General features: G+C 53.9%; 1 protein-coding gene across 1 annotated transcript in view; it reads right to left on the minus strand.

Annotated features, from left to right (window-relative positions):
- Positions 1-24,794, minus strand: part of BAHD1 (bromo adjacent homology domain containing 1) — a 41,511-nt gene that overhangs the window by 10,451 nt on the left and 6,266 nt on the right. The window contains exon 2 of the mRNA XM_061370996.1: positions 891-2,531. Within this exon, the coding sequence (XP_061226980.1) occupies positions 891-2,514 (1,624 nt within the window). The 5' untranslated portion in view covers positions 2,515-2,531. The remainder of the gene's footprint in view (positions 1-890; positions 2,532-24,794) is intronic.

Consider the following 24,794-nt stretch of genomic DNA (forward strand, 5'->3'; position numbering starts at 1 on the left):
GAACACGGGGTTAAGGGGCAGGCTCGTGGCCATGCGCCCAGTGGGTGAAGCAGCAGCCTCCTCTAGGGACCACGCAGTGGCTGCTGCACTAAGTGCTGGTGCCTGATGAGCACCACCCCAACAATCAAAAGGGGGTTTCCAATGGCAGAGGCAGAGCTGAGGATAAAGCACTGCAGGCAAGGCCTGGAACACAGGCAGGGGCCAGAAGGGAGCCACACAAACAACTCCCCACCTCCCTCGCCCTCGCCTTCTCTCATTTCAGAGCCTCATTTTCAGACATTAAGAGCAAAGACGGGCCCACTCCTCAGCAGCTAACAGGGTACCTGGCACTTCCACCACTGCAGTGAGATACAAGCGAGCATCTGTCTAAAGAGCAGACTCAAACTGAACTGCTGCCCAGCCCAGACCTGTAAAATGTAAAAGGCTGCCTCCCCCCTAGAGCTCACACCAGTGAGAACCTGAGGACAGGCCCCCTCTGCTTCCTCACACCGCTCCATGAGGATGCTCCAGTCCCAGGAGCAAGCTTTTGGGAGCGGAGGAGTAACTCAGCCCGAAGAAGCGGCACAGAAGCCTCGCAGAGCGTGCAGGAACTAAACCCCCCTCGCTTCCCCCGGATCAAAGCGAAGCTCCAGCATGACAAGTCATGAGTCACCTCCTCGCTGCCCCAACCCTCTCCCTGATTCTGGGCTTTCTGCACCAAGACCTTTCAGTGGGAACCCCCCCGAGGGCTCAGAACCATGGAAGCGGAGGTGAAACCCGGATCCTTTCCGAGCCTGCCAAACCAAGCCAAGCCAGGCAGCACCACGCGCAGAAGGAGCCTGCCTCCTGGCAACGAGATCCCTTCCTCCAGCAGCAGCCCCAGCCGAGACGCGCCCGCATCCGCACCTTACCTGCTGCGAAAGGCATTTTGAAGGGGTAGCTGCTCCGTCCGGCGTGCACGCTGCTGATCCTGCCCTCGGGCACGTGCACCACCCCGCACAGGCTGTAGGTGCTCAGCGCCGGGCCCTCCCCGCAGCAGTACGGGGAGCTGCACCAGTGCAGCGGCTGGAAGGGAGCACCTGACGGCAGGGAGCTGGGGGATACCAAGAGCCCCTCGCAGGTGGCAGACTGCGAAAGCTCCTCCTTGGGGTAAGCGGAGCAGTGGGAGTAGCCACTGTACCCACTTTGGCCACAATAAACATAAAACCCATTCAGGGGAGTCAGCTCCGAGGATTCATAGAGACAGCCGCAATCCGTGTGGTTTCCGGGCACTGGCAAAGGAGGGAACTGCTGCACGGGGAAGGAAGGCTGATGGAATTCCTGTTTGGGGGTCGGGGATTTCTCTCCAGGTCTGCCATACTCCGGCTTCATGGAAGCTTGTCCACCCATAAGCAAAGGCAGTCTGTGGTAGAAACCCTCAGTGCTAGCATAGGAGCTGGACAGGGACTCGTACGGGACAGGTTCTGCTCTCCCATAGAGCCGTGAGGAGTCCCGCTGCTCCCCTTTTCCCAGAGCATGTCCTGGCCAGCCGTGCTGACCTTCCAGTTTTAAGCTTGCCGGTTCCTTCTTGGATCTGACACAATTCTTCCGGCTGGCTTTAGCCCATTTGAGCGTGGATTTGGAACAGTGGTTCTCGGACTTGCCCTCTCCATCCGATTTACTCCTCGGCTTTAGGGGTTGGTCTTTCTCATGGGTCAGCTTCAGGAAGGCCACGGCATTGAGGCTGGCCAGTCTCTTTGGGGTGGGATGATGGGAGATGGCACCGTCCTCCCTCTTCGTCGCATCGTCAAAGACCTCATCCAGCGCCTGGTCACAGCTACTGCATTTCTGGCCGGGCTCGTGCCGCTGTTTGCCTTTACCTGCTCTCACAGCTGGCTTCTCCAGCGCGGCCCAGCTGTCCCCAGCTTTGCACTGCAGGCTCTTCCCGGCACAGTCCCCACCGCTTTTCACGGCGTCCCTGCGGCACCGCCTGCCGGACAAGAGGCCGTCCTCGCGCTCAAAGAGCAGGTTGTTCACAGCCTCTGCGTTCAGCGAGGCCAGCCGCCGCTTGCGGGGCTCGGTCGGAGCAGGCTCCAGCTCCTGCTCCGTCCCCGGGGCAGTTACTGCGCACGCTTCCCCAGATGGATCACTCTTCCCTGCTCCCCCCGGCTGAGCTTGTTCTGAGAACAGAGCAGGTCCCAGACCCATCCAGCTGGGCAGAGCCTTGGCTTTACAGCTCTGGGGCTGTTTGGACAGGGATCCGGCCACGTCCTCCAGCCGGGTGAGCAGCACCTTGCAGGTCTTCTTGTTGACGGAGGGCAGCAGGCGCCGGCGCAGCGGGTACGTCTTCCGCACCTCGTGCAGGGTCTTGCTCCTGCTTGGCCCCACAAAGCCGCTGGGACAGTCGGGAGCCTCGCAGGCGGCTCCATCCCGCTGCTCTCCGCACTCGGCGCCGCTCCTGTCCATCCTCCTGCTGCCTGCGGGTGAGGAAGCTCGGGCAGCAGAACCAGCTGGATGCTTCAGAAGGAAAAGTTGTTTCTTCCGGGCATGCGTCATAGGATCACCGCCCAATCCTGCAAGGAACAGAAGGAAACCTCTGTTAACGTCACTGCGAGGGACCCAGCACCTCACAAAGCACCGACGGACAATTAGGACAGATTTGGGGAGCTTGGTTCTGCACACGGAAGAGTCTTTTTGGGTGACGGCCAGTTAAGCCTATTAAGAGACAGGATACAATTAGACAGGGTTTCATATTAAGCCATAGAACACGACAGTAATTAAAAGCAAGGCGGGGACAGCAAACACCAGAGCAGGTGCAGAAAGCAGGGGATGGCCAGAAAGCTGCTTCAGCAGCCCCAGCCCACATCCCGCTCACACTGAGGATGCTCCGAACGCATTACAAATCCTCATCAAAGCGGCTAAAGCTCATCCCAGCGCTGGTCCAGAAGCAAACCCCAGGTATTTGCCTGCATGTCGATACAGGCCCTCGGTTCCTTGTCATTTCCGAAACAATCAGAAGGAAAACAACGAGTCCACCTACTCGCAGCAGAAGCAAACGTGGTCTGTGAAGCTGAGATCTGCCAACATGAATAAACTAAACCCCTCTCTGCAGGCTAGAACCTGGCTTCCCGCTGCTCCTGTCCTTCCCCACAGTTGCAGTTTACCGAGGTTGTGGATGTCAAACCACTAAATCACCACGTTCAGCAGGAAGGCCCCAAAAAGATCTCCATGGGAGGAAAAGGGATGCCTCAGCTCTGTCATTCCTCACTTTCCATGGAGATGCCGTGCTCAACCCCAACAAATTACTGAGCTATAGAGACACGGATCTGCACCCGCCGCACTGCGGGCAGGGCTGAGCACAGCAGCACCTCCTGGAGCTGCCACGCATGGGATGGCTTCAGCACATCTGGGCTTTCCCGGCCGTGGAGAACGTTGCAGACACGGTCCTGCACTCATTTACTGCAGGAGGGAACCTGTCCTGCAAGGCTCAAGGCACTGCAGCCTCGGCAGCAGCCCGGCTCACTCCAAACCCCTCATTGCAAGAGGCAGAGCACGTTATGCAGGGCGGTGGCGGATGCACCACCCCTGCAGACATTCCAGGCCAGGCTGGACGTGGGTCTGGTCCAAGGTGTCCCTGCTCGTGGCAGGGGGCCGGACCAGATGAGTGCTGAAGGTCCCTTTGAACTCTGTGATGCTATGGAGGGTGAGGAGGAGGCATCAAACCCAGCACAAACGGAGACAAGAGCTGGCTGCCTTCACCCACAGCACCAGGAGCAGAGGCTGTGCGCTCCAGTCACGCAGTGAGTCCATCCCAGCCTTTCTGAGTGATACAGGAACAGATTCAATTAAGTCTGTATCTGAGCACTGGGAACAGCAGAAAAGGACAATTCCTTGTGTTTAATGGTATTTAGGAAACCTCAGATTCCCTTTATGGGTACCAAGGAGTTGAGCCTTGTATTACCATCTATGTAGGAGTGGTTTCATCTGCCCTGCAACCAGGTATTCGGCTGGACCAGCCCTCAATCGACACCACTGACACTGATCTGACACTTGGAGGCTTTTAATTAAAGCTACTACTGCTGTTGCAGTGATTAGAACCAAGCTACTGAATTACAACTGCTCATTTGATATGGCTTAATCAAGCTGATAATTACATTATCTATTTGAAATAAGCCCAATGTGTTTTAATTGACTTGCTTACATATGCATTAACTAAAAGAAACTCAGGAATTGAAAACCACTGTGGTTTGCCCATTGCTTTTCTACATGTCAGGCTCTTCCCAATGTGTTTTGGGATAGCTGACTCCTCACACCCTATCCCAGCCAGGGTACACCCCACGGCTGTGCCCAAACAGGAGTGCTCTGTGAGGAGCAAACACTTCTGTATACCCATGTTCTCTGGATAAGAGAAAGAGGTTCTGGGAGTGAGGGGGATGCTTCCTGAGGCAGGCAGACTGTGACCTCCAGAGCTGGAGTTCTGCCTGCACAAGGGGCCCGAGGGAGCACACAGCACCTCTGGGCTTGCAAGAGGGCTCTCATTTCAGTAACACATGGGGCAGAGCAGGCTTCGGCAGTGGCAGACCACGAACCCGACATAACCGTGCCCTGGGAAGGGGAACTTCCCACACTCTATGGGCCTGTGGTTTCCTTGCAGCTCTCATCCTATTTTCTGTTGTCCCTGCAGAGAAACTGAGCCTCTGGCAGAGGTGCTCAGCGGAGAGGTGGGAACCCCAGATACACACCCATGGCTTGCCTTAGAAACCAGCACAGAACCACAGAGTGATTTGGGATGGAAGAGACCTTAAAGCTCCTCCAGCTCCAACCCCTGCCAGGGCAGGGACCCCTTCCACTGGAGCAGCTTGCTCCAAGCCCCTGTGTCCAACCTGGCCTTGAGCACTGCCAGGGATGGGGCAGCCACAGCTTCTCTGGGCACCCTGTGCCAGTGCCTCAGCACCCTCACAGGGAAGCAGCAGGCTCACAGCATCAGCCACCTCTTTCTCCTCAAGCCTCCACAAGCAGCAGTCAGACCTTGCTGGTGCTCTCCGTGTCTCCTTCACTTGCTGGACTTTCATAACCCGTTAGTGTTCGGATGAATGAGAGTATCCATCCTCCAAGAGCAGGAAATCCATCTCCTTCTCCCCGAAGCCTGGACACAAGACCCACCTTCCAGTGTGGAGCAAACAGCAGCATCTTGCCGTGCTGTGACACATTTCCAGCTAATCCTCTAAACCCAGCCTTCAGCACTGACAGGCTGAGACCAGGAATGTCAAGGGAAACACTCGAGTTGGACACGCAGAGATGACAACAGAGATACTGAGTCAAAGCCGCATTACAGTGGGAAGAGCACCAGGACTCAGCTCAATCCGTTTTAAGTGTCTCACTCACATAAGCCCTTTGCACAAGAGATTCTCCGGCACAAGCAGTAATCAAACAATCACAGGCAGCTTTGTTCTATTATGTTTTAATAAAAGGAGATTATATCTACATAAATCCCAGCATCTGGTCTCCAAGTTCTCCCTCCCACAGGTCAGCTGCTCGAATACTCGGAAGCACCGACCTGCAGATGAAGAAGGAAGCATCTAGGAATCCATGGACAGACAAAATAGGGGAACTGCACACAGCTGGGCATTTACAGCCAAGTGAGTCCCGTAAGTGCCAGCAAGGAAACCAGCAGCACCATCCAGCAACACTTCCACACAGAACCATAGAACGGTTTGGGTTGGAAAGGACCTTAAGATCAGTTCCAACCCCCTGCCATGGGCAGGGACACCTCACACTAAACCATGGCACCCAAGGCTCTGTCCAACCTGGCCTTGAACACTGCCAGGGATGGAGCATTCACAACCTCCCTGGGGAACCCATTCCAGTGCCTCAGCACCCTCACAGGAAAGAACTTCTTCCTTAGATCCAATCTAAACTTCCCCTGTTTCAGTTTTAACCCATTACCCCTTGTCCTGTCACTGCAGTCCCTAATGAAGAGTCCATCCCCAGCATCCCTATAGCCCCCTTCAGATGCTGGAAGCTGCTCTGAGGTCTCCACGCAGCTTCTCTTCTCCAGGCTGAACAGCCCCAACTTTCTCAGCCTCTCTTCCTACGGGAACCCTCCAAAATGCAGCTTTACAGCAGAAACAGGGACCAAGCCACAGAAACACAACCAAAGGGACTTCAGCAATGGCAGAAGGTGACATTTACTCTCTCCAAAGTCTCCACAAGGAATTCCTTGGCTAACCAAGCAAAACCATGAGCCAAGTTTCATAGAATTACAGAATAGTCAGGGTTGGAAAGGACCTTAAGATCATCCAGTTCCAACCCCCTGCCATGGTTCTCCCAACCTACTCAGTCTGGAGACCAGGAGAAGGTTGTTCCTCCAGATCCCACTACAAACCCAAAGGCAGGTGAATTCTGGTTCTCTTCAAACCCATGCCTAAGTCCCATTTGCTCTGCACTGGCTCAACACTATCGGTACGTTATCAGCATAAATAACCCAGTTTTGAGTGGATCAGTTACAAAATGTGGTTAAAAGGGGGCATTTTCTACACAGGGAACTTCCTCATGATATCACCATGATAAAATAACTGCCATGACCCACAGTGGTTCATTGTTTATCCTCCCAGGTCCTTCTGACATATGAACCTAACGGAGGTGGGAACAACCAGGTTCAGCCTCATTACTCCCGAGCCCTGTATAATGTGAATTTATTATAGAACCATGGAATGGTTTGGGTTGGAAGGGACCTTAAATTGTGAGCAAGAGGGAGGGAAAGGAGGTACCAAGAGCTGCTCCATGTCCTCCTGATGCAGTGTTTCAATGGTTTAGATCTGTTCTTTGACACCTCCTTTGGAGAAGCTCTCTCACCTCTCCACAGAAGTCACCCTCAGCCTGAAGAATCAGAACCAAGCAGGTTGGAAAAGAGCTTCAAGCTCATCCAGTCCAACCATTGCCCAGCACTGACAAGGCCACCACTGACCCAGGGCACTGAGGCCTCGTCTCCACAGGGTGTGAGCACTTTCAGGGCCGGTGCCTGCAGCCCTGCCCTGGGCAGCCTGTTCCAATGCCTGAGCACCCACTGGGGCAGGAATTGTTCCCAATCTCCAGTCTAAAGTTTGATAGGGACAAATACTCCATGCAGTTTTCCATTCTCCATGATTTGCCACCCCAAGCCTTGCATCAAAGAGGGCCTGCTGCAGGTCTGCTATAGTGATGCCGCTGCCAGTTGAGGAGAGGTACTGTGACAGGCATGAAGAAAAACATCACACATTCATTCTCATGGCAAGCAGGCATCCAGCAACAGGCACCAAACAGTCTTACTGTCTCACTCTATTGAACAAGTCATCTTTAGCACACTGGACCACCAAGAAGCATCCCCATGCCCACAGAATTGTCTGCTCTGCATGGAATGCCTTGTATGGGGATTGTCGTGGTTTAAGCCCAGCCAGTAACTCAGAACCACGCAGCCACTCGCTCATTTGCCCTGATTCATCCTCCCCTGCTCCCAGAGGGATGGGGAGGAGAATGGAAAGCATGTAACCCCCATGGGTTGAGATAAGAGCAGCCCAGTACCTAAGGTATAACACAAACCACTGCTACCACCAATAACAATAAGGGAAATAACAAGGGAAGAGAATACAACCGTTCACCACCCACTGACTGATACCCAGCCTGACCGAGCAGTGATCTAACCCTTCTGGGTAACTGCCCCCAGTTTATAGAGTGGCAGTGACGTGCTGTGCTATGGAATACCTCTTGGGTCAGTTTGGGTCAAGTGTCCTGTCTCTGCTTCCTCCCAGCTTCCCCTCCTCCCTGGCAGAGCATGAGGCTCACAAAGTCCTTGGTCAGAGTAAACATCACTGAGCAGCAACTAAAACCATCGGTGTTATCAGCGCTGCTCCCAGGCTGGAAGTCAAAACCACAGCACTGCACCAGCCACTAAGGAGAAAGGTGACTGCTACTGCTGAACCCAGGACAGGGATGTTCCTGCTCATCCCCTCCTTGACAAAAAGCCCAGAGCAGTGAATACTACTGCCTTACCCACGATCTAGCAATCCCTTTTCTTCCCCAGCACAACACAGAAGTGAAGCTTTTGACTGCTGCTCAGACAGAACCCTCTGACAGTCAAGAGTATCGTGCCTCCAGAGCCAAGCAAGATTACTTACAGTCAGCACTGTACTCCTTTCAGCTGGGAAGGGAGAGTGTCAGGCTCTTCATCCTCCTGCCACCTTTGGATGGCTTCACAAAGCAGAGGAAGACAAACCAACTGTGCCCAGAAACCTCCAAGAAACCACGAAGAACTGGAAGAGCCTCAAGTCAGAACTCCCCATTTGCTGCTTGCAGCTGGGGAACTGGATTAGCAGTGATGAGACTTAGCTCCAGCTCCATCGGAAATGAAACGAGTTCAGAGCAGCTCAGTCCAAGCAGCTGCACCCGGAGCCTACCAAGCACTTCAAAGCTAGCTGGAAGTGCTGCATCCTCCCTCAAACGGGACTCCCTGTGTAAAATCATCTTGACAACTGAACCCAAACTGGATCAGAACAAGGAAAAATCAACCGCCAACACTGGGCCAATTTGCTGCTAGGATAAAGCCAGTACCCAAACAGCAGAACCAGGAGAGAGCTGACGCCTCATTAGGAGGAAGATAGGCAAGTGTGTTAACAGCTGCATTTGCTGTAATCACGCAGCTGCAGCATCTGTCTCTCCCCCTCTGTCACTCGACTGCAAGTGAAATGAGAAGCAACTAGTCTGGGACTCCCTGTTCAAGCACCTTTTCCTTTCCAAAGCTTCACTACGGAGACGCACTCGTTCCAAGGAGACGATGCCAAAAAGCACAGAAACGTAAAGCTTTTAAAGCTCCTAATCCATCTGGCACTTCAGGAATACACAGAGTTGGGACAGCACGAACCCTCCCCATGCACAGCATCGCTCGGTTGCCTCTGAGCCCCTGTTACTTGAACGAGTTGCATCCGTTTCAACTGGCGCAGCTTAGGCTATGACAACAGCCCTGTAAGTGGAAGTGTCTGGAGCCTTGGCTCCTTTTCCCTGCTGCTCTCACAGTTCACTCGTTCTCGGGGCTGTGGGGAACGTGGTGCACGAAGGAGCTCTCGGAAATCCGGATAAATCATGGAAGCATCAGGTATCCCGGGCTGGATTACCCACAGGCTGCGCGAGTCCCAGCAGCGGAAGCATCGCTTCGCTCTCAGACACCCAGCGAAGCTGTAATTGCTGCAGGCTGCAATCTGTCTTCCCAGCGTCCAGCCCTGATTTTCCTCCGGAGGCCCATCGAGAGCTCCATCATCCGCATGCTCCAGAGAAAACTGTGTGCACACAGCTCATCAGGCTGCAGGAAAAGCTTGTTTCTCTCTCACCAGCACAGCCGGAACCCTTGGCCAGCACCTCCTGAACCCCATGCGAGTCCCGCGCCCCTGGCTTGCAAAGAGGGATGGATCTGGGGCAGCTCTCACCAGTCGGGATGCCTGGAAGCTGATGGGCCAACACTGTGCTCCACTCCCTGCTCCAACAGCAGCAATTACGGCTGCGTTGCGAAAGGCACTGCTCCAGCCACATAGCTGGGAGTGTTGCAGAACATGTGTGGCCCTGATAAATTACAGTGCTCAAACGACTGCAATTACGAGCCCGAAGCTCTGTACCTGTCTGAAAGCAGTGGTGAGTGAGGAGGAGGCACGCGGGGTGCAGTCCCTGCTTGCAGGGGTGACCACTTCCATGAGCACCAGTTAGAGCTGGTAAGAGCCCAGCTGATTTCCTGGGAGGGCCTGTGCGAGGGCCATTATCTGGCTTTGGAGCTTGCCTGGTGATAGTGCTCTCCAGCGCTCCCCAGTGCTCTCCAGTGCTCTCCAGTGCTCTGCAGGGACGCCAGAACCCAGTTTCTCCGCTGCTCTCACACTCTGCACAGCTCCAACAAGCAGCAAGGTCACAAGGAAGGGGGGAAAAGGGGAAAAATAAAGGGGAAAAGCAACCCCTGCTGCCCCACGGGAGCACGTGAGAGCCCAACAAACAGGAGCCTGTCCAGCAGCCGGAGCAGGCACAGGCATCCCCAGGCAGGAGATGCTTCCCGAACACCAGGCCCTGACCTCCCTCTCTCCAGGCAGCACTGACACCCAACCAGCCCAGCCACACATCCTGCCAGCCCCGGTGGGAAGCGGCCCTTTTAAAGCCTCGAATACACAAAGTGGAATTCCAAAGCCACGTGGAGAGCCCGGAAAGGATCGGGAAGGATCCACAATGGACCCACAAAGGATCCCGGAAAGGATCCACAATGCCTGCATCTCCTGGCAGAGCAGAGGCTCACACCTCTGCCCACGGCCACGGGAGGTTTAGGCTCAGCCTAACCCCTTTTGGAGAAGAGACTGGATCAGGAACTGTTCTGTTAAGGACTTGGCAGGGCTGGATTCATGGTCAGACTCGATGATCTGAAAGGTCCTTTCCAGCCTAAATGATCCTATGGCTCTCTGGTTAACTCCGCTTGCTGAGAAAGGTTTTCCCCTAGGAGCAAAGTACCAAACGCAGCTCCTATCTCGGTGGGAGAAGCCAGCCTTTCAACACCAGTGCAAAAGAAACATGTACAAGCCTGGGGGAGAGCAGGAAGATGTCTCCTCAAAACCAATGCAAGATGTATTGTCTGGGGACTAATGCATGTTCCTGTTTGGAAAGGCACCAGCTTTCCTTCCCCCATCCCTGATGCTAAGAAACCGTGTTACTGCTTGCACTGAAAGGCTCCCACTTTGGCTGGATGCTCAGTAAGAATAAATGCTGAGGTCACATCTTCCTCCCCACAAGTCAAACGTCAGGCCCCAAACCAGATGAAGCTTTGCAGGCGCAGCCTCTTCCCTCACCTGCATTAAAGCCCGGGTTTCAGAGTGCAAAGCCCTCCCTGAACACCCATTGGCACAGCGACAGCCGGCACTTGGGAAAAACACTTCCCATGGCCATAAGAACTGAGGATTTGCACCCCTCGGAGCTGCCACGAGCCTTCTGCTCGTGACCCCAGCACAAAGCAGTGCTTGTCTGGGGAAGGCTCAGGTGCTGGTTCACAGCCTGCAAACAGCACCGGGATATTGGTCCAGGGAGGCAGAGCCAAGGGGCACTGGCACAGGTTCATGATCGAGCGCTGGCAAAGGGGTGCAAAAGCCAGGATTACCCACGAGCAAGGGCACCCTCGCCTCCCGAAACTCCAAACCCATCCCAAACACAGGCAAAATTGGAAGCAATCCCAGAATCCCAGCCTGGTTTGGGTTGGAAAGGACCTGAGAGCTCCTCCAGCCCCAACCCCTTCCACTGGAGCAGCTTGCTCCAAGCCCCTGTGTCCAACCTGGCCTTGAGCACTGCCAGGGATGGGGCAGCCACAGCTTCTCTGGGCACCCTGTGCCAGCGCCTCAGCACCCTCACAGGGAACAGCTTCTGCCTAAGACCTCAGCTCAGCCTCCCCTCGGGCAGGTTCAAGCCATTCCCCTTGTCCTATCTATTAAGAACAGATGTCTTAAGAGTGACAGAGTACAGCAATTCCCACACAGCGTTTCAACCCTGCATTCATCACTGGTGCTTCCTATGAGAGCCTCTCAGCTGCAGCACAGGACCCTGTGGCCACTCCAAACGTGAGGCCAGCAGCCCCCAGCTGTGGATGCTCCTCTCTGAACTGTCTGTGCATCAAGTGGCTCCGGGGCTCCAGGGACATGTAACGTGCAACCATGCCATTAAAGACACGAGCCAGCAAGCTGCCCGCAGAGAGCCAGCCCCTCCTCAAACAGGACTCACCGCTTTGCCAGCACAAACACTGTCATTATTCCCACAGAGCAAAGCCCACCAGCAGCTCCTCACCTCTCAGAACAATGCAGGGGGAAGGAAAACCACAGCCAACCGGACCCAGCCGCGCTGCTGCAATCAAAGCCCACGTACAGCAGAGGAAAGCCCTGGCATTTGCAAGAGAAGGAGATGAGTAGGTGGAGGTGGGGGGAAAATCAGGTTCAACCTGCCTTGAGGCTGACAACTTTGAGTGAGAGCACTTATGCATGAGCCACTTCGGCCTTTGCTGCATCACTCCCCACTGAAGCAGTCATTAAGGCTTCCTATTAACAAAGAGAGGCAGAGTACGGGGATGAGGCAAGAGGAGGACGGGAGGTGCCAGGACCGGCCCATCCGCACCTCTTCACAGATGCCCCACAGAACAGCAGCAGCAACTTGTACTACACACCGAGGAGGAGATACACTGAGAACCAGGCGCTTCCAAAGAGGTGCCTATTAGAGCTTTAAATAGGCTCAGCAGAAAGCTGCCTCCGTGACAGCTCCGCCAGCACCGCCCTGCGAGCTGTCTGCGAGCAGTCTCAAGCCCCAAGTCAATGGTGTTTCAGGGCAGCTTTGACAGTTGTGTTTTTAGGAGCACAAAGCTTTGCCAATCAACTTAATCAAGCTTCAGAAACACACACCCGGCCGCCAAGCCCCGCTCCTCTCATTTCCCATCTATGCAAGACGCAGCCTCCATTCCCTGCCAGCAGCAGGCTGAGTCTGGTAAAGCATCAATCAGCGTCACTCTGCTCCCAGCTCTGGCACCGTTCCTGCTCCCGCAGACTAAATGCAAGAACACATTAATTCCAAGGCTTTATTTGGAGGAGCAAGGTGTAAGATTTTTTTGGTAGTGACTATTAAAGCTCTTCCATCTACTATAATCACACACTTCCACCACCGCTTCAGGAACCTCCTCCAAGCTGCTCTGCTTCAGTAACTCAGGATGCGCCGGGATTTCATGTATCACACATGCATCTGCGAACCACGCTGCCTTTGGGAATCTCCAGGGCAGGTGGAGCCCTGACAGCTCCCCTCCATCTCGGAGCTGTCGTTGCCATCCCAGCTCTGGGTCTGGAATTCCCTGCTCCTCTCTCTGGTTCATCCCTCTCCGCAAAGGTCTCCATTCCCTCTCCACTCTTTTGACTCAAAGCTGCGAGGACAGCGCCTTTGAGGTCCAAACAAGATGTTACTGCTCAACAGGCTCAGAAGTTGTGTTAGGGGATTAAAAAAGACAATGCAGGGAATTCAGGGAAGGGGAAGGCATTCCTTGGGTACAACAGTGAACCAACCGTCCTAAAATCTGACCCCAAATGCAACTTCAACAACTCCCCCCCCATCCCTTAAATAACCTTCATCCTGTTTTCCTCAGCTCAGAGCATCCCTCAAAACTAATAACACAGTGCTCCACCTCAGTGTCCAAACCCTTGGCACTGCAGCTCCAGGTACTGACTCTATCGGTTATCTCCGAGGAGTGCAGAATAAAAGTCATGGAATGGTTTGGGTTGGAAGGGACCTTAAAGCTCCTCCAGCTCCAACCCCTGCCACAGGCAGGGACCCCTTCCACTGGAGCAGCTTGCTCCAAGCCCCTGTGTCCAACCTGGCCTTGAGCACTGCCAGGGATGGATGAGATGAACACTTCCAGAGAGGAGACTGGACTTGACAATCCAGCAGGCACTCACGTGTGTAACCTAAGCTTGAATCCACAGAAGCCCTGAACACAGCAGGCACAAAGGGCTATGCTCAGTAACAAGTTCTTGTGGTACCTTTGAGGATTCCTGTGTTCTGACTCATCCCCAGCTGAAACACATTGACCAGAACCACCTCTTCAGGCTCACACTGTAATCTGGATGTATTTCCAGTTCCAGAATAAGCACTTAAGGACAGTATCATCTTTCACTTGGAAATACCTATTGCTCCTCTGTTTGAAAGTAGTATTGCATTACTTCCACCGCAGCTTGGGCTATACAAAGCAAGTTGTCCATAAAGCACAACACCTTTGTGGGATTTCAAGTTTCCTCCATCAGAGCTTTTGATTCCTCTTTGTATTCAAATTGCAACAGATGTTTCAAGAGAAAACAGACTTCCTACTTCTTCATTCTCACTTTCCCACCATCACTTGAAGTACCGCATCCTCCAGCTTCCCCAGCTGAGGACACCGGTGACAGAAGACGACTGCTGCTGAGTTTTCCATCTGAGAGCTTTAATCCCAATCCAGAAATCAAGCCAAAGAAAGCCTTTACAAAGATCCTGCATTCCCACAGGAATCCCCATAAGCAAACACTCTCCTTCCCTGTATGGCTTATAAACCACAGCACCGCGCTGAGCAGTGAGAGGAGCTAAACTCTGCTGCATTTGAACTTATGGAGACCTCAGAGCAGCTTCCAGTGTCTGAAGGAGGCCTATAGGGATGCTGGGGAGGGACTCTTCATTAGGGACTGCAGTGACAGGACAAGGGGTAACGGGTTCAAACTGAAACAGGGGAAGTTTAGATTGGATCTAAGGAAGAAGTTCTTTCCTGTGAGGGTGCTGAGGCACTGGAATGGGTTGCCCAGGGAGCTTGTGAATGCTCCATCCCTGGCAGTGTTCAAGGCCAGGTTGGACAGAGCCTTGGGTGCCATGGTTTAGTGTGAGGTGTCCCTGCCCATGGCAGGGGGTTGGAACTGGATGATCTTAAGGTCCTTTCCAACCCTATCTATTCTATGATTCTATGTGCCTGAAGTTTAATGTACTCTCATCAAATTGGGCAGAACTTCTGTGGGTTTAAAAAGCTCTTTCAAGCAGGGAAGAGTAAAGTTACAGTACCTAAAAATCACAGGTTTCAGTCACAGACAGCACCTCAGCACCCTCACAGGGAAGAGCTTCTGCCTAAGAGCTCAGCTCAGTCTCCCCTCGGGCAGGTTCAAGCCATTCCCCTTGGCCTGTCCCTACAGGCCCTTGTCCCAAGCCCCTCTCCAGGTTCCCTGCAGCCCCTTTAGGCACTGGAGCTGCTCTCAGGTCTCCCCTTCAGGAGCCTTCTCTTCTCCAGGCTGCCCCAGCCCAGCTCTCTCAGCCTGGCTCCAGAGCAGAGCTGCTCCAGCCCTTGCAGCATCCCCATGGCCTCCTCTGGCCTCGCTCCAACAGCTCCAGGTCCCTCTGGTGCTGTTCCCCAGAGCTGGATGCAGGATGCAGGGGGGGTCTCTCCTGAGTGCAGCAGAGGGGCAGGATCCCCTCCCTGAGCTCTGGGGGTGCACCCAGCACACAGGGGGGTTCTGGGCTCAAGCACTCACTGAAGCCGGGTCATGGGGAGCTTCCTCAAGTCCTTGTCCTCAGGGCTGCACAGAGCACCCGTTACGGTCCCAGTACCTAAAACTCATCTATTTTCCTGAGGAAGCCTGCCCACCTGAGTGTAACTACACAAAGTACTTTCAGACACACACAACTGCTATTTTCCCTTCACAAAACACAGCATCAACCAACGGCACACATACAGCTCCATATCCACTCAGCTTCTAGCAGCAGTTATCACAGAATCATGGAATAGTCAGGGCTATGACCAAGATAAAGCTGCCAAGCCTGACGAAGCTCACTGCAAAGCCTTTCCTCCTCCTTTTTCATGCAGGAGCACAGCCTTTACAAAGGAATGTAAGGGGAATGGAAGAGTTCCTCAACATTTCACAGCCCACCTGGTTTAAAGAGTTAGGCCAGCCAAAAAAGCCATGAGCACAACTGGATGGTGCTGCAACACCTCACTGCTCGGAGGAGAACAGGGTTCCTCATGCTGCAGGTGCTGCCAACGTGCTCACCTGTACAGCTCCATTCACACAAGGGGGTTTTGCTGCTGCTTTGGTTTTTGAAGAGCAGTTTATGAACAGATTCTCTGCTATGGGAATTAGCAAGCAGGAAAACACCTCTGGCAAGGCAGCGGGTAGAGAGGTGGGAGGCAGTTACAGACCTGGGAACCACAGAATCTCAGACTGGTTTATGCTGCAAAGGACCTTGAAGCTCCTCCAGCTCCAACCCCTGCCACGGGCAGGGACCCCTTCCACTGGAGCAGCTTGCTCCAAGCCCCTGTGTCCAACCTGGCCTTGAGCACTGCCAGGGATGGGGCAGCCACAGCTTCTCTGGGCACCCTGTGCCAGCACCTCAGCACCCTCACAGGGAAGAGCTTCTGCCTTATCCCCAGCCTGAACTTGCCCTGTTTCAGTCTGAACCCATCACCCCCTGTCCTGTCGGTACAATCCCTGATGAAGAGCCCCTCTCCAGCATCCTCGTAGCCCCCTCTGAGGTCTCCACACAGCTTCTCTTTTCCAGCCCCAGTGTTCTCAGCCTATCTCCATACAGGAGCTGCTCCAGCTCCTGCTCATCCTCGTGGCCTCCTCTGGACTTGCTCCAACAGCTCCATGCCCTCCTGATGCTGAGGACACCAGACCTGCACCCAGGGCTGCAAGTGGGGTCTCACGAGTCAATGGGGAGCAGGTGGGAAGCCACACACGTGCAGGTAAATGGATGAGAGTTTACTCTGACACCTGAAGCTCCTGATGTCTCTGCCAGAGCAGCCTGAACCTCCACCAGCCGTGAAGTGCTTACAGTTAATTGCTTGGCAATTACACTTCTCATTACTAAGCACTAGTGAGCAATGAGCACTTGAAGGTCTGAAGTGCCCAGCACTGCCTCTTCCCACAGTTACTGGGGGTCCAGGAACTGGGCTGGAGGAACCCAAGCACTGCACATGGGGCATTCACCACGTCCAACACCATGGCTGCTGCCACACCACTTCTGGCCAGGGCAGAGGAACCCCTGCACAAACTTCCTTTGGATCATTTTAGCCCTGGAAAGCAGAGGGACTCAAGGCCTGCACTGCCAGAGGTCCCAAGCAGAGCCAGAAGAGCATTTCTGGTGCCCAGCAGCCAGCATGATGTGGTCGGCAGCAAACTCTAGCAGGACAGGTGGATGTTGTTATATATCACAGAATCATAGAATAGTTTGGGTTGGAAAGGACCTTAAGATCATCCAGTTCCAACCCCTGCCATGGGCAGGGACACCTCACACTAAACCATGGCACCCAAGGCTCTGTCCAACCTGGCCTTGAACACTGCCAGGGATGGAGCATCCACAACCTCCCTGGGGAACCCATTCCAGTGCCTCACCACCCTCACAGGAAAGAATTTCCTCCTTAGATCCAATCTAAACTTCCCCTCTTTCAGTTTGAACCCATTACCCCTTTTCCTACCACTACAGTCCCTAATGAAGAGTCCCTCCCCAGCATCCCTATAGCCCCCCTTCAGACACTGGAAGCTGCTCTGAGGTCTCCACGCAGTTTCTCTTCTCCAGGCTGAACAGCCCCAGCTTTCTCAGCCTATCTCCATACAAGAACTGTTCAGTGGTATTAAACCAACAGAAACCACAAGCCCAACACGAGCAATTCAGCCACTCTCAAAACCGAGAAGCCCAATCACCGGAACGCCGCTTCCACAAGAGCCCATTTAAGTCCCATTAGAAGCTGCCCCAGCTCCTTCATCCTTTCCCCATCTCACTAGGGGAACATTCAGACACACACATCTGCCTGTGCCCCAGGCTCGGTCCGTCACGGCACCATGTATCCGATTGACGTGGACTGGACAGCACTCGCAGGCCCGCGCTGGGAGCGCTCTGGTTTATATCCACTCATTAACTTGCATTATCTGCCTACAGAGGCGTGACGCTCTTTGGCCGCTCAGAAAGGGAGCCATTAAACACACTCAGCTCTCCAAGCGAGGCGTTTTCAACGAGGGGAACCACTTAAACTGCATCACCCCCCAGCACCGCTTACGTTCTGTGGCATCTGGCACAGCTACGGGAGGAAAAGTTGACTTAAAAACCAAGACCCATTGAGAACAAGGAGTAAAGTGCTGGGGTTTGCTCCTCAGTTATTCCTGGCTGTTTCCCGGGAGGCAGTGAGGGATATACAGAATCCCAGCCTGGGCTGGGTTGGAAGGGACCTTAACTATCATCTTGTTCCAATCCCCTGCCAAGGGCAGGGACATCTTCCACATACATGGCTTCAGGAAAGCCATCGTAAGGTGACTCAAACGTGGCTTTTCCTCCAATCCAGTGATCCCATGACAAAACCCAACAACAGACCCAGGAGGCTCCCTGGGGGCAGGCCTGACATTACGCAATAGTTTATTAGCAAGTCATGTAGTATTTTCTTAGTAAGTCCCAGGCTCACTTGCTGGTAACACCTGGGGGAGACAGCAGGCCAGAAGGCAAGCTATGGGTCCACACACTGTCTTGATGGACCAGAGAAACAGCTAAAGAACATAACTCAGAGCCCCCCATCAGGGACAAACACCCAACCTGAACACCAGGCAGGCAGGAACCAGCAGGAGAATCACCAAGGGGGCAGCAGGCAGCAAGGTGGCACGTTCCAGAAGGCAGCCGAGGTCCAGCAAGGAGCAGGAGCTGGAGGAGTCAACAGGAGCCCACTGGCATATGAAAACCAACAGTGTGGTGGGGCAGACGCCCAGGAGAGCTGCGTGTCAGACACATGAAGGAGTCCAGCCCCGAGCCAGCCCCAGCTGGCCCATGGCTTTCCATACTGTGCTGAATGCAGGATGAGCAGCAAGGGAGAAGGACTTGGAGGTGACCAGCGAGGAGAGGGCGCAGGGGCTGAGGCCATGAGGGTGGAAAGCAGGTTGGAGAGAAAAGCTCCTACCATGGAAGAAGAAGGTGATAGGGCTTCTTCCAGGGAATGAGAGGAGAAGGAAAGGATTTAAACTGCACTTAGGGAGACTTAAAAGCCTTTTATGACAGCTTTCCCTCCTGCTGGGTGAGAAAAGGCAGGAGAAAGCCTGAAGAAGCTGAGATTAGAAGAAACAGTCAGAAGAACGCCTGCCAGCAACGTTTTGGTTCAGTTCACCCCCTGCCCCATAGCGGGGTGGCTATAACTGTTTCAAGCTCCTTTTCTATCCACAGGTAGGCATGAATCAATCAAAGAATCAGAGAGTGGTTTGGGTTGGAAAGGACCTCATAGTTCACCCAGTTCCAACCCCTGCCATGGCAGGGACCCCTTCCACTGGAGCAGCTTGCTCCAAGCCCCTGTGTCCAACCTGGCCTTGAGCACTGCCAGGGATGGGGCAGCCTCATCTGAGTGTGCTGAGTACTGGGTACAAGAATGCTACAAGTGCTCAGCAAGCTGCTCTTCACCCCTTCCTCTGGTGGTTTGAGAACACCAACCTCCTCCAGCTTGGTGCTCCCTCCAATTCTGGCTTCAAGGAGAATGTATTCGTAATGGGGAATAAAGAGCAAAACTTTTGAGGACCTCTTAGCACTGACGAGTGGAGAAACAAGAAGGTCATCACTGTTACCCCTTGACTGACAGCTACAGGATTTGAGATCATTGAGATGCTCCCCACATGGAGCAGATGGATGGGGAAGCGAAAGACACCCTCACACATCCAAGTCACCAGCGCAAGAGTACCAGGGTAAAGATGCAAACAGTTCAGAGCTACAGATGCAGCAGGCTGGGGGACAGGCAGGCAAAGTCAAAGCTAGTCTGTGGTCATCTGACCAGCGAGGCCATGGAGGGATGCCTGCAGCTGTAGGAGCTGCCACATGAACCAGAGCCCAAGGGGCAGTAGGAGATGCTCGCAGGTACCCAGATGAACCAGAGCCCAAGGGGCAGTAGGAGATGCTCGCAGGTACCCAGATGAACCAGAGCTCAAGTGGCAGTAGGAGATGCTCGCAGGTACCCAGATGAACCAGAGCCCAAGTGGCAGTAGGAGATGCTCGCAGGTACCCAGAGGAACCAGAGCTCAAGTGGCAGTAGGAGATGCTCGCAGGTACCCAGATGAACCAGAGCCCAAGTACAGACCAGATGAACCAGAGCCCAAGTGGCAGAGGAGATGCTCCATACCCAGAGAACCAGAGCCCAAGTGGCAGTAGGAGATGCTCGCAGGTACCCAGATGAACCAGAGCCCAAGTGGCAGTAGGAGATGCTCGCAGGTACCCAGATGAACCAGAGCCCAAGTGGCAGTAGGAGATGCTCGCAGGTACCCAGAGGAACCAGAGCCCAAGTGGCAGTAGGAGATGCTCGCAGGTACCCAGATGAACCAGAGCCCAAGTGGCAGTAGGAGATGCTCGCAGGTACCCAGAGGAACCAGAGCCCAAGTGGCAGTAGGAGATGCTCGCAGGTACCCAGATGAACCAGAGCCCAAGTGGCAGTAGGAGATGCTCGCAGGTACCCAGACGAACCAGAGCCCAAGTGGCAGTAGGAGATGCTTGCAGGTACCCAGAGGAACCAGAGCCCAAGTGGCAGTAGGAGATGCTCGCAGGTACCCAGAGGAACCAGAGCCCAAGTGGCAGTAGGAGATGCTCGCAGGTACCCAGACGAACCAGAGCCCAAGTGGCAGTAGGAGATGCTCGCAGGTACCCAGAGGAACCAGAGCCCAAGTGGCAGTAGGAGATGCTCGCAGGTACCCAGATGAACCAGAGCCCAAGTGGCAGTAGGAGATGCTCGCAGGTACCCAGATGAACCAGAGCCCAAGTGGCAGTAGGAGATGCTCGCAGGTACCCAGATGAACCAGAGCCCAAGTGGCAGTAGGAGATGCTCGCAGGTACCCAGATGAACCGGAGCCCAAGTGGCAGTAGGAGATGCTTGCAGGTACCCAGATGAACCAGAGTCCAGGTGGCAGTAGGAGATGCTCGCAGGTACCCAGATGAACCGGAGCCCAAGTGGCAGTAGGAGATGCTCGCAGGTACCCAGAGGAACCAGAGCCCAAGTGGCAGTAGGAGATGCTCGCAGGTACCCAGAGGAACCAGAGCCCAAGTGGCAGTAGGAGATGCTCGCAGGTACCCAGAGGAACCGGAGCCCAAGTGGCAGTAGGAGATGCTCGCAGGTACCCAGAGGAACCGGAGCCCAAGTGGCAGTAGGAGATGCTCGCAGGTACCCAGATGAACCAGAGCCCAAGTGGCAGTAGGAGATGCTCGCAGTACAGAACCAGAGCCAAGTGGCAGTAGGAGATGCTCGCAGGTACCCAGATGAACCGGAGCCCAAGTGGCAGTAGGAGATGCTCGCAGGTACCCAGATGAACCAGAGCCCAAGTGGCAGTAGGAGATGCTCGCAGGTACCCAGATGAACCAGAGCCCAAGTGGCAGTAGGAGATGCTCACAGGTACTGGTCCAACAGCAGAAGAGCAGGGAGGAGCTGCTGAAGACACCAGGCTGCCTCAGCAAGCTCTGCTTTCCCATGCTGTGCCCGCATGTGGAGGGTAAACAGCTGATAAGGAGCTATGTGCTGCAAGGCCCCCTCCACCAACTGCCACAACCACGAGCCTCAGCCCCAAGGCCAACTCCCAGCACCTGGATACCCGCCTCGCTGCTGGCAGTCCATATCCCAGGAGACTGGATCCAAAGAGGATCTGATGCTGGACAACGGCTGCAAAGAGCCCTGAGCCGAGGAGTTCCTGCCTCACCTCACAGGTACAAGGCACAGGGATACAACAGGCCCATGCAGGTTATCCCCAGATAGCAGAATCTCAGCTCCTCCTTCAGCTGTTTGTCACTGTAAAGCCTGTGAAGCCCAAACGTGCCAGCAGCATTCTTTAAACTAAAAAGACAGCTAATGTCCTGGTTTAGAGCTCCAGAGTGAGAGCATCACAACCCATTTCAATAACTGAGATAGATGTCCTATTTAACAGCTGCATTAAGAGGCAGGAATACACTGCTCCTTGGGAAGGGAGGCAGAGTGACAAGCCTGCCTTCTCCTCCTCCTGTAACTAACCTCTCAGTTAAAGATGAAGTCAGCTAAATGGGGAAAAGAACACCCCCATTTCTTCTAAACACAAACCAAGCACAAACTCTGCCTCTCAGACTCCAGACCCGCTGCTTCCCCCCCTGTTGAGAGCTTTGCCATGCAGAGCTGAGGGATGCTTCCCAGAGCCCTGTGGACACGCCATGAGTTGTGTCCGTTCTCTGCTGCGGTGGGATCTGCTCCCTTTAACCTTACAGGCTTCCTTTCACATCTCTAAAAGGCTGAGCCTGGTAAGTGCCAGGAAACTCTCACCCCTCGGATAAAAGCTGAGCCCTCGGGGCACGGCAGCACCTTCACTGGTCTGAGCCATCAGAAGCCCATAGCTGAATATTCCCCTGCTTCCCTGCCCCTCAGGCAATGCATATCCCTACTGCTGCCCTCCGGAACAGCGCAGGCACACACCAGGGCGCAGCAGCAAGAGGCTTTCTTGCCTTTTGAATGTGACCATGACACTGATCCTCCGTTTACCTAAAGGCTTCCAATTTGTATATGTATATTGAGTTCCCCCCCCAAATAAAGACTCCTAACCAGGGAGACAGCATTCACAGCTTGCTTTGTTCAGCTGAGGGGCTGGGCAGGTTTCTATACACTGCATGAGTTTTGCAGCCTGCTAGAAAGGAAAGAAAATGAGGATCACACTACACAAACCCAGGATCTATATGGGAAAGAGTAAAGCTCTAATACAAACCCAGGATCTATATGGGAAAGAGTAAAGCTCTAATACAAACCCAGGATCTATATGGGAAAGAGTAAAGCTCTAATACAAACCCAGGATCTATATGGGAAAGAGTAAAGCTCTAATACAAACCCAGGATCTATATGGGAAAGAGTAAAGCTCTAATACAAACCCAGGATCTATATGGGAAAGTGTAAAGCTCTAATACAAACCCAGGATCTATATGGGAAAGTGTAAAGCTCTAATACAAACCCAGGATCTATATGGGAAAGAGTAAAGCTCTAATACAAACCCAGGATCTATATGGGAAAGAGTAAAGCTCTAATACAAACCCAAGATCTATATGGGAAAGAGTAAAGCTCTAATACAAACCCAGGATCTATATGGGAAAGTGTAAAGCTCTAATACAAACCCAGGATCTATATGGGAAAGAGTAAAGCTCTAATACAAACCCAGGATCTATATGGGAAAGCGTAAAGCTCCCAAGATGTGGAATGGGACCTCGAGGGCAGCACCTGGAACCACTTTTCCCCTTCTTCTTGTGTTTTTAAATTGCCCAGGTTTCATTTACACACAACAGACCCTTCCAAGAGGAACTCCATGAGCTCCAAGCACTCCAACCATGGCTCTGTACGGGGCTATTCCAGCCAAGAAGGGTTTAATCATGGCAAAGTACCGGGAAGCAGGAAGCTGCTGTGGGGCTGGCATCCCTGCCCTCCCTGGTCCATTCCTCACCATCGCCTCTGATGGTTTCCTTGGAAACATATGTAAGCTTAAATTGGATTGACATTCAGCGAGTGGACAGATGGAGTTTGGAACAGCCCAGTGCCTGGAATTCAAGGCCGAGGCTTGGGAGGCGTCACTTATCAATACAAACCCTACCATCCCCAAGGTCCCCAAACCCCCAAACTTTGGGGAAAGGTTAAGGATCGCCTCATTATTTAGTAATGAGCTTTGAGGTGGCATCGCAGGCAAGGTCAGCGATTACCATTGTGTTTGAGTGAAAGCATCGGGCCCAGCACGCGACAGCATTTTTGTCTGGAGGGAAGGACTGCATCTTTGTTAAGAAAACAGAGGAGTTCTTAAGCTCATTAGTGGTTTCAGGCAGGAGGAATGATGGAAATCACACATTCTGAGTGCAGGCAAGAGCCTTCTGCAGGTACCAATGTCCTCTCCGCACTGTTATCACGCTCTCCGCATCACAGACTCCAGCACCAGCCTGAAGTTATTCCGAAGGATCGATGCTGACCCACAGCTCCTTCTTCCCAGCACGGAGAGGGGAAGGTTTTAATCACACCTCCGGAGCCCCAGCGGTGTCAGGACTGTGATTTCAGCCAAGCTGGTAATTTATGCTGAAGTGGGAATTATTCCCTGGCTCTTCTTCCGCTGCATGGGAAGAAAGGGAAACGGCAAGAAAGGAAAATGGCTTTTTACGGAAGGCTTTCCCAGTCACACTGCTCTAATGGGATTTGAAAGGAGTCGCCTCTTTGCAACCGGGACGCAGCAGAAAACCCAAATCACTGTGTTCCTAGAGATCGTTCATGGAATCCAGCATCTAAGAAAGGGAGAGCCAAGACGAGAGGGCTCTCAGGAGGGAAAAGGGGGGCAGACAGCGCTCCCACACTCTGCCTCACCACGCACTACCCAGAACACGCTGGGGTTTTCATGTGCCACTTCCACGTAATCAGGGATGTGCAAGAGCTGGGCTTATAAAGTGACTGTCTATGGCACAAAGCCCCAGAATGCCTGGTTCACTTCCATGGCTTGTGCAGTTTGCTGCAATCTAAGGAATCCCCAGGCTGGGAATCACCTGTCTGAGCTGCCAGGTTTTTCCTACCTGCCCCATCACCTGCAGCTCAGCCAGGGCTTTCAGGAGAATTCCTTCTCTCTCTCCACCATCTACATGATCACAGCTGCCACAGCCTCTTCCTTCCCTGCCCTGCTCACCTTGGGCAGTTCTGCTGCATCTCCTTACTCTGAACCACCTCCAACCTGGCTTCCTTGAGCTGACTTTGCCTAAACTAAACAAAGAACCCAAACCAAACCCCTCTTGCATCTGGCTCGTAGTTGCTGCTTTTGAAATTAAACCAAGCCCAAACCTCCTGCTGCCCGCTCATTTCCTTCCCAAGCCTCTGCTCTCCTCCTCCTCCTCCTCCCAGATCTCCCGTTTATCACGATGTGATTACTGCCGCTTAGCCCTCCACCGCCTGCATTCCCCCGCTGCCTCTCCATCCTTCCTCCCACGGAGGGAGATGCCTCGATGCCCTTCTCCATCCTCCCGATGGGATTCCCAGCGCTAAACCCGCAAGGCCACCGCGCCTCCCGCAGCACTGAGCCGCCTCCATCCACAGCCTCCGGACTTGATGGAACTTCCCCGGCGCGGAGGACGGCGCTGCCCGCCTCGGGCAGCATCCGCCGGCGCTCCGGTAACGCGGGGCCGCCGCAGCCGCTCGCCCGCAGCACAGCCTCGTCCCTCCCCGCCTGCCAAAGGCAACGGGACCACGCTCCCCCCGCTGCCAATTCAAGCCTTCAGCCCAGGTCCTCCGCGCTCCAAGCCCCAGTGAAGACAAGCGGCAGCGGACACCGCGGTGCTGCGGGGAG

This window comes from Neopsephotus bourkii, unplaced genomic scaffold (assembly GCF_033783945.1).
Source record: "Neopsephotus bourkii isolate Nb327-2 ecotype Australia unplaced genomic scaffold, CSIRO-AGI_Nbou_v1 NB_1557, whole genome shotgun sequence".
Taxonomy (NCBI): domain Eukaryota; kingdom Metazoa; phylum Chordata; class Aves; order Psittaciformes; family Psittacidae; genus Neopsephotus; species Neopsephotus bourkii.